The sequence below is a fragment of the Drosophila montana genome, unplaced genomic scaffold (assembly GCF_035044405.1).
Source record: "Drosophila montana isolate Dmon_TW-CO22-7 unplaced genomic scaffold, ASM3504440v1 contig_1455_1, whole genome shotgun sequence".
NCBI lineage: Eukaryota > Metazoa > Arthropoda > Insecta > Diptera > Drosophilidae > Drosophila > Drosophila montana.
Window position 1 is genome coordinate 1038065 of NW_026996406.1, and position 10712 is coordinate 1048776.

The window sequence follows — 10712 nt, forward strand, 5'->3', positions numbered from 1 at the left end:
TCGCTCGACACCGAATGTAGATCAATGGCAAAGCGAGCGGCTAACTCTGAATTTGGTTAAATGCGAGTCTCAAACTTCAACTAAATGTCATTCAAATGATCTAAGACCAGCATCCAATTAGGCGCCAGCCTCGGCTACAACTACATCAACACTTCACCTCTGTATATATACACACATCAATCTATCTATTTATGTATATTTGTGTGTGTGTGTGTGTGTGTTATCAGCTTACAGGAATTAGCTAGTTAGTCGCGAATTGTCAGCTGCATGTGCAAATGCAAATGCCTAAACAATTTGCCAGATGTTTTGACGCCATTTGTTTATGCCCAGTTAAGATTAGTTTAATGTGTTACATTTACGCATGCAAATTAGCCTTAATGCGCTTTCATAATTATTATACGCTATTCGAATAGTTGCTTGACTAGCTTACGGATCGAACTCCCAAGGGAAAAAAAGATCTATGAAGAGTCGCTAGGATAGAATTTATTTTGGGTTTGTTCAAAAGCATGTCTGTTGAATGCATATTCCTCTAGAAGCTGACGATGTTTTGAGTAGTTAACATTTTTGTTGCCACGCCTCTTTTTAAATGAGAATATGTAATATACCTCGATTAAACTAATGTACGTTAATTAAAAGATGACAAGAGATTGGCGAACTTGAATATTTAAAGTAAATATAGAGTATCTTGGTTCGAGCATCTAGAGTAGATTATAGAAGATTATCTACAGTAAATAACGTAAGCTAAAGAATAAAGAGTTGATTATCTATAGAAAATTATTTAAGCTAGATTATATGAAATTAAGTATCTAAAGTTTAAAGTTAAGTATCTAACGTAGTTTGGGCTATCCATAACAGAGTATCTATATATATATGCATTATCTATATTGTTATCTAGCTTAGGATAAAGTAAGGTATCTTACGTAGAGTATCTATATATCTGAATATATTTTCTATATTATTATCTAAACTACATTATGTAAAGGTAATTATCTAAAGAAGCATAAACAGCATAGGGTATCTAGCATGGAGTATCTATGTGTCATACTTTAAATTCAAATTTCAACATTCCCCGCTTAAATATAAGAAAAAATCACCTTAAAACATAATGCAAATAAAAAATGTTTACATTTATTACTGCCATCAAGTCTAAAATAGAGATATTTTTCGGCTAAAAGTTAAATTTCTTTAGAGCAAAACTTCCTGCTGAGGCTAAAAAATGTCCAGCTCGGACTTAAACAAGGTTTACAAAATGCCAGCTAATTTCGCTCAGTAAACATTAGAGTATCTCATGCAGGGTATCTATAAGTCAATCGACAGCACTTGCATATACTTAAAATGTAGGCTGACCACCTTCTAATGGCACGGCGAGTTCCTGCTCTGCTTTCCAATTAGTTCTTGTGCATATTGAAAATAATATCCGCCTGTAAACATATCTATTACAAATAACATATTTATGTGTGCCTGCGTGTGCATATACTATATGTGTATATAGATTGGGGGTTGTCACACGCGGCGTATGCGCAATGTTGATTATGCTAGCTGCTGCGGCTGCTGGGATTTTGTTGTGTATAATTTTTATGACTTGTTTAGGCTTTTTTAATGACGCGCTGAGACCGCGACAATTCCAAATATTTTATTATAGTTTTTTCGTTCGCAGTCGCCGCGCACGCGCTTGTGTCTAAACCCAAGCAACAACAGCAGCAACAACAACAGCAGCAGCAGCAGCAGCAATGCCAAGCGCCGTTCTAGCTGCCGCACTTGAACTTGGTCGAGTCAGCCCGCCGTCGACCCACTGCCAAGTTGTGCTTTGGTGAGAGGAAACCCCACGGCAGCAGCAACAACAGCAGCAACAACAAGAGCAGCAGCTGTGCTCAGCCCCGCCGACTACGTCACAGCCGCGTCATGCGAAAACCTGTCGCTGTCGTCGTCGTCGTCGTCGTCGTCGTTGTCGTTTGGGTCTCGGTCTCGGTCGTCGCCGGCGTCGCAGCTGGCGTCGCGAGCGCTTCGGCTTTGTGAGCTGTGGGGTATTTAAGCGCTGGCAACTGAACCTGGGGCATGCATTGATTCGCTAACATTCGCTCTAAAGACTTGCCAGCCCTCTGTGTGGTCAAGTAGTTTGCTGCTCTGTTTGTTGTAATAAAATCTTAGCTAAACAGTAAATCCAATCACAAAAAAGGATTTCAATTCCCGCAACTCGAAAAGTTTCCACAAAGTTTCGAGTTGAACGCGTTGAACAAAAAAAACCAAAAAAATCCAAACGTGCTGTGTGAATTGAAGAAGTTCTTCGGTTTAGCTAAATTCTAGACGCAAACAGTTTCAGTTCCAGGAGCGTTTCGCCAGGCAATTAAGCAGTGAAAGTGTCCAAAATTTCGAGTGCTTATTGCAACATATATAAAAAAAAAAAACATAACTATCAACTAGTATCCAAAGTGCAATACTTTGTATAAATTTTTGAAAGAAATTTTCTAATTGAAAACAAACAAAACACAAAACACATAAGCAAAATGATGGCCGTTGCAGCAGCTCAAAAGAATCGCGAAATGTTCGCCATTAAGAAATCCTACAGTATTGAGGTAAGTGTCAATGATCATATGCATTAAGAGCTACGCCAGAGACAGGTGGGGAGAGGGGAGAGGGGGTTGTTTGGTCTACGTGACTGCCCAAAGGTTTTCAATTTGTCATATTTCAACTCGATTAACTCGTAAGAGCCGAGTCTTTGTATTCAATTCGACTGCGATTGACCTACTGCTATCCTGTTGTTGGTTATAAGTTTTTATTTTTCTCAAAAAGAACAACAACAACAACAACAACAAACATAGTTCGGACAGTTGACAAAGTTATTATTTAACAAATTTAAACAGTCTTGTCTGTGTGTGAAGAGGGACAGTGAAAGTGGCTGCCCGCCACACATTTGCCCTGCACTTACACACAGTCGCGTCTCATTGTTGATCTCCAGACGCTGTTTATGTTGCCTGTTGTTGTTGCCTGTTGTTGTTGCTGTTGTTGTTTATGTTGATGCTGTTGTGCCGTCGCCAAGGTATACAAAAAACAAAATATGAAATCAATAAAGATGATTCAATGGCTCGCATCTCTTTCATCAGCAAGAGAAACTGTGAAAACCCAAAATAAAAACAAAAACCCAAAAAAAAAAAACTGCAACTGCTTGAGGCCCCACATATCATATCATAATTTGTATTGTACGTGGAGCGCTGTTGCAGCTCGGATAGAATGGCCGCCATTCATAAGCCTGTCAAACTCTAAATGTGCCGATCCGCAGCTTTGTCTGTCACTTTCACACACACACGCACACGCACATTTTATAAGCTCGCCAGAGTTTTCTTATATAAGCGCCTCTTGCGCAATCCCTACGCCCATCAAATTCATGGGCATGGCTGAGTGCTTTTGCTTTTCGCACAGAAAATAGCTAATTTCCGGCGCATATCCTGCGGTAGAGAGTTGTCATCAAACACGCCTCACAACTTTCCTTTTTGCATTCGCAGAATGGGTATCCATCCCGTCGCCGCAGTCTCGTGGATGATGCACGCTTCGAGACCCTGGTGGTCAAGCAGAACAAACAAACCGTGCTCGAGGAGGCGCGCAGCAAGGCAAATGGTGAGTACCAAAACAAATATATATAAAACTATTTAAGCTAGAACTAGTTGAAGTTAGAAAAAGTTCGAAAAACTTCTTCAAATTTACAAATTATTCCTTTTTTTTATAAATTTCTTAAAATTATCTATATTACTTTCAAAACTAATTGAAGTTAGAAAATGTTCTTTAATTAAATTGACATTAGAAAAAGTTGTTCAATTCTTGAAATGATTTTTCTTATAATTTTTTAAAAATCTTGTTAAAAAAGCTCTTCAAATTTCAAAAATATATTTCTCAGTTTTTAATATTTTTTAATGATTTTTCTTGCTCAAACAGAGTCAGATAAACTTTAATTTAAAGTGTTTGCCAATTTTCAATATATTCATATTTAAATATTTAGTCAAATTCTGTTTTATTTCGTTTCCCATTTCCATAAAGTTTCCTTTGCACTATCAGACTTAGTTTGCTTTTGAGCTCCACTTGTTTTAAGTTTATTTCTCCCATTTTAATTTATTTTTGTTATATTTTCTTTTATGTTTTAAAGACGCCTCGCTTGAGGAGTGCATTCAGCAGGCAAAGGGCGAGCATGTGCCCGCCGAGCAAAATGTCGAGCTGCAGGACGCGCAGCCCAGCTTGGAGCTGCCCGCGGAAGATGAATATGTTTCAGGTGCTTATCCAACCCATATGATGATTTTATTATTATTATTATTATTATTATTGCACGCAATTTTTATTTATTTTTTTTTATTATTATTTCCTTTTGTTGCGTTGTAGTTGAGAGTTTTGAAACTGAGGCAACAATTGAAAGCCGCGCTGAGCAGCCGCCAGCCGATGATGAAGTGCCCACAAAGAACGGTAAGTGGGCGTGGCACACATCTATATATGTATATATAAGTACAGTAAAAGCTGGTTGACATGAACTTAAGTGCTTAATATGATAAAGTGCCAGCACTCAGCGAATATGGGTGAGAACTGGATGCTGATTGTAAATGTGTCTATGTGTGGGTGTGTGTGTGTGTGTGGTGTGTGGGTGTTGCCTTTTAGGCGCACACACACACACACACGGACACTCTCACATAGAGCTGCCGGATTCAACAGGGTAAATGGCGCATTTCCCTTTTTCATTTTTTACGCTCGACTTAAGCGCCATGGCAACCAGCGCCAGAGCCAGAGCCAGGACCAGAGGGGGGAGTAGTTGAGTGGGGTGGTGCGACACGTAGCTCGGTTATTCGCTTACGTGACTGCAAAGCCGCTTGCCTTTGCTGATTGCCATTTTCCTTGCAATTGCAGATTATGGCCTCACCGAGGACGAGATTGTCCTGGCTAATGCCGCATCGGAGTCAACCGAGGCCGTCCAGGGTGCCGCATTGGTGGTGCGCCTCAAGGAGGGCATCTCCTCGCTGGGCCGCATACTCAAGGCCATCGAGACGTTCCACGGCACCGTCCAGCATGTGGAGTCGCGCCAATCGCGCGTCGAGGGCGTCGATCATGATGTCCTCATCAAGCTGGAGATGACGCGCGGCAATCTGCTGCAGCTGATCCGTTCGCTGCGCCAATCGGGCTCGTTTAGCAGCATGAATCTGCTGGCCGAGAACAATATTAGCGTTAAGGCGCCCTGGTTCCCCAAGCACGCCTCCGAGCTGGACAATTGCAATCATCTGATGACCAAATACGAGCCCGATCTGGACATGAATCATCCCGGTTTCGCCGACAAGGTTTACCGCCAGCGCCGCAAGGAAATTGCCGAAATTGCGTTCGCCTTCAAATATGGCGATCCAATTCCCCACATCAACTACACCGAGGTGGAGGTGAAGACCTGGCGTTCGGTGTTCCGCACCGTACAGGATCTGGCACCGAAACACGCTTGCGCCGAATATCGTGCCGCCTTCCAGATGCTGCAGGATGAGCAAATCTTTGTCGAGCATCGCCTGCCCCAGCTGCAGGAGATGTCCGATTTTCTGCGCAAAAACACGGGCTTCTCGCTGCGCCCAGCCGCCGGCCTGTTGACCGCACGCGACTTCCTCGCCTCGCTGGCCTTCCGCATCTTCCAGAGCACACAGTATGTGCGTCACGTCAACTCGCCGTACCACACGCCCGAGCCGTAAGTATATACCATATATACTATATATATCTGTGTGGAGCACATTTAAACTTCAAACGCAAAGCTTTTTGTGCGCCCTCTAATTGCATTTGCCTGCCATTTTGGTGCGGCTCCAACAGTTTCCGCTTCCGTTCTCTCTCTCTTTGTGCTTCCGCCTGCCAGTGGCAACTTTTATTGTGCGCCAAATTAGTTTAACAAAGCAGCAGCACTTTTACCACCCAGCTATTATTTAACGCCTAATTGTTTTCCCTCTCTCTCTCTCTTGCTCTCCTTGCAGCGATACCATCCACGAGCTGTTGGGTCATATGCCTTTGTTGGCCGATCCAAGCTTTGCCCAGTTCTCCCAGGAGATTGGACTGGCCTCGCTGGGCGCCTCCGATGAAGAAATCGAAAAGCTCTCCACGGTAAGCAATCCAACCCCCGATTCGCCCCCCGTCCGTGCCACAACTTAACTCAATTGCTATACTCATTTGGCTGGCACTTAATGGCTTCCGTTGACCTCCACGTGCAGCCAAGTGCAGCATGAGTTTGCCATTTTCTGTGCCGGGCCCAGACAGGTGTCTACGAGCTGCATTCGCTAATCACGAAATATTTTTGTTTGGGTTTCTTTGGCGCGCAGGTCTACTGGTTCACTGTTGAGTTCGGTCTCTGCAAGGAACACGGTCAGGTCAAGGCCTACGGAGCTGGTCTGTTGAGCGCCTATGGCGAGCTGTTGCATGCGATTAGCGACAAGTGCGAACATCGCGCCTTTGAGCCGGCCGCCACCGCGGTGCAGCCGTATCAGGATCAGGAATATCAGCCCATCTACTATGTGGCCGAGAGCTTTGAGGATGCCAAGGACAAGTTCCGCCGCTGGGTGAGCACCATGTCGCGTCCGTTCGAGGTGCGCTTCAATCCCCATACCGAGCGTGTCGAGATCTTGGATTCGGTCGACAAGCTGGACACATTGGTGCATCAAATGAACACGGAGATTCTGCATTTGACCAATGCCATTCAAAAGCTGCGGCGTCCATTCTAGAGTAAACGCTAAGTAAATACTCTGCCCATTAAACACCACCACCTACCCCAACCCCAACCCCTCCACAAACCCTAAGCATACAGGTGCAACGGTCTCATTTTATACAAATTAATTTTAAATTGACATACCACACACACACATACCCTGGAATTTAATTGAAGCACCGCAATTTTGAAACTATTTTTAGACAAATTTTTTCTTTTCGTTTCACTTTGGCTACATTTACCAACCCTCTTTTTTTGTTTTTGTTTTATCATCACGCCCCGCCCCCCCCGACTTTCACTTTGTGCATGGCATATTTATTAACCCCAACTAAATATTATTGGACCAAAAAATCGTTAGACTTGTAAGTGATTGTGAGAAACCAAGAAACCATTCCACACACAGTTTAGTAGAAAGAGCACAATACAACCGCTGCTATACTCAGCGCACATATTTTTTTTTTTGTATTATTTTGTTCGTATAATTATTTACTTGAAAAAAATGCAAATATGTGAACGCGTTTAAATATATATCCATATCCGGTAGCTAAAAACAGTTGGCCCCCTCCCCCCCCCCCCCCCCTCTCTCTCTCTCTCACTATATAAATATACACAATATATATCCTGTATTTGTATTCTTGTAGAGCGTTTTCTTGGCAATATCAATAGCAAAACGAAAAAAAAAAGCAAAGAAAAAAATTCCAAAAAAAGAAAAGAAAGTACTAGACGAAATGTTAGATGAGGAAATATATAGCTGAAGATTTTTCTTACATTGTACAATAACTGGAAACGACAATATTACAATTGTGTACTATTATTATTATCTATTATTATTATTTGTATGACTATTATGTATTGTATTGTAGGTATGTAGAGTTTATTATTTTACTTATCCATAAGTTTTGTGTATTAATAAAGTTTAAACATATAATTGAAAAATAATTTCAACTGTTTTTTGTTTCTTATTATTATTATTATTATTATTATTATTTCAAGCTTTCTTTTTTCAGCTTTCAATCTAAAGTCTGAATCTGATTAGGGAACATTTGTGAGATGATATCATTATTATTTTGGAATTTGAAGAGATTGCGATTAACGTGAACGATTTAGGGAAAAAAAAAATGAATTTACGAATTTCAATAAATATATAAAAAAAATATATTAAAAATTACAAAAAAAAGTTTAAGCTTGTTGCGACTTTAAATAATAATTGTTAAAGCAACACAAGGCAGCAATAAATATGCAAATAATTAATATCAAAAGCAACAATAATTGTTACTGTCGTTGCGAAATATATTTATGCTTCTAACTGAACTAGAATTTTGGGAACAAATAATTCAATACGCATCTTATTCAATATATATTATACAATTACCAGAGCATCAATTTAATAGCTTATTCTTGTTGCATTCTATTGACAAATATTGAGAACAAGTGTTAACGTTCAATTACGTATCAATGTTGAATTTAAATATTATAGCCAAGATATCTATATTTAAAATTGGCAGTTACTAAGTATAAAAGAATATTAAAATATCTATATATATATATATAAATATACGTATATTCAGAGGCAGCGGGTTGGTCCCCATGCTTGTCTAGCAGGCTGCAAATATAATTATATTCAGATAAATTAAATAACCAAAGAAAGTTATATTAATACATATTTACATTACTATTTATCCATATACTACATATATATTATACAAGCAAAATATGCTATAATAAAGCTGACTTTATTCGCAAGCTTAAAAAAAACGGAGTACTTAAAATTAAATTAATTTTTTTTTTATTTTTTAATGGAAGTAGCTGTGGAATTATATTCATACTTGTAGATACGATCTACATTGATTTTAGAAGGATATACGATTCTTTCCTTAGAATATATACAAGATATCTATATTATTAATCCAAGTATATAGTCTTATATTCGCATAGAAGTTAGAAGAAGAACAAGAGAAGATATCTATATCATAGATCTATGTATATAGTCTCAGATTCTCATATATAAGTTAGAGGAAGAACAAGAGAGTTTAAGCAACGAGAATCCGGATTCGGATTCGGATCCGGGTTCAAGTCTCAAGCTCTCGTATATAGAATGTAGTGCGGTCTTATTTGAAGGCCTTAGTGGACCAGGGCTATTAAAAAGTTAGTCTGATAGTTTATAACTATACTTAACTAATATGCAGCGCACAAAAGTTAGAGAATCTTTAAAAGTGTCTCAAGAAATAAATCACATTCTATTTAAAAGTATTTTTTTTTTGCTCTTTATCAATAGGCAATCATAAAGATATATTGTTGAACTTCTTTGAAAATGCCAGCTGATTGTTAACATGACCTACCTCAGCGTGTGTCACAGATTTATCGCATTGGCAATTACAACAGAAACTCAAGCGTTATGATAATTGACTGAGTTGAATAGAAATTGAATGTGTTAATTGCTGGCAGCGGCAGTAGAAGCCGATCGGATGTGGGCGATAAAGCCAATAAAACCGGGTCCGGGTATTACTATAGAAACGTGCCAGCTGCCGTTCTAATACTTAAAATAGAATCCAGCATAAAAGCGAGCAATACAAAAGCACAACTTTGAGAGCTGAGGGAGACGCAAAAGATACCCTGGCATTAAGATTTTAACGGGAATTGAAAGAAGGGAATGATGTAACCCAAGAAAAGAGGGTCGCCTTCTGCTAACTGCTTCAAAAGACAGGCTCAACCTTGTCTTAAACCTTTTCTTTAACTTTAACCCAAGGTTACAGGGTATATTAATATTTTATAATATTTTATATACAATTGTTATTCTTATTAAAAAGCTCAGCTGAAATTTAAATTAAATTAAATTCGCTAAGTCTTAAATTCATATATATTTTTTTTTATACTTTCCCAAGATTTGATTTTAAATTTATATATAAATTCTTAAGGCTACAGGGTATACAGATATACTAGTAAATTCTGAGAGTTTAGTTTTTAAAATATTTTTTTAAGTATTTCCAAGATTTGATTTCAAGTTAAATTAGCTTTCAGGGTTACGGGATATATATATAATTTAATAAAAATTGTTATTCTTTTTAATATTTTATGTATAAATTAACTAAATTCTGGAGTTTGATGTTTAATAATATTTGATAAATATTTTAAAATATTTCTTTAACATCCTCAAGATTTGATTTTAATTTTAAATAAATTCTCAAGGTTACAGGGTGTACAAGGCATAAGTATTTGGTGGCCCGCCCAATTATATATATACATATACTAGTAAATTCTGAGAGTTTAGTTCTAAAATAAATGATAAAATTTTTTATAATATAATATAAGTATTCCCAAGATTTGATTTCAAGTTAAATAAGCTTTCAGGGTTACGGGATATATATATAATTTAATAAAAATTGTTATTCTTTTTAATATTTTATGTATAAATTAACTAAATTCTGGAGATTGATGTTTTATAATATTTAATAAATATTTTAAAATATTTCTTTAATATCCTCAAGATTTTATTTTAATTTTAAATAAATTCTCAAGGTTACAGGGTGTACAAGGCATAAGTATTTGGTGGCCCGCCCAATTATTGTCAGACTCCATTTTGATCTACAGGGTATACAGTTATTTCATTACAATTAATGAAATTATATATTTTAAAATAAAAAAAGATTTAATATTAATTTAAACGAGTTCTCAAGGTAACAGGGTATATGAAAAATGAAATCAATTTTGTAAAAATTCTCAAGATTTAATTTTGATAAATATAACAATGTTGTCGAATTGCAGACGTGGGAATTATGACTGAAACGACAAGTAATAAGCTCTTAAAGCGTGCATTTAGTAGCCAATTTTAATTACGGGCTTTTATTTCTATTTTAAAAAAAAAAAAAAAACCTACAGCTAAGGTTAGACATTTATCGGGCATTTAATGTTGAGCTCAGTTGAAGTTCTATTTGCATTTGATGGTTATAAAAGGTATATATAGTATATAGATATATGAATTGAGGTGGAAAATGGCATACGTGCCGATGGTCAGTTGCGT

General features: G+C 37.8%; 1 protein-coding gene across 1 annotated transcript; it reads left to right on the forward strand.

The window, feature by feature from the left end:
- The first annotated feature begins 2072 nt into the window (after positions 1-2072).
- On the forward strand, positions 2073-7423 carry ple (tyrosine hydroxylase ple). The gene is made up of 7 exons (XM_064686408.1): positions 2073-2573; positions 3501-3612; positions 4136-4258; positions 4366-4446; positions 4882-5692; positions 5970-6096; positions 6312-7423. Exons 1-7 carry the CDS (start codon positions 2505-2507, stop codon positions 6708-6710), a joined length of 1722 nt encoding a protein of 573 aa, XP_064542478.1. The 5' UTR covers positions 2073-2504; the 3' UTR covers positions 6711-7423.
- Positions 7424-10712: the final 3289 nt, after the last annotated feature.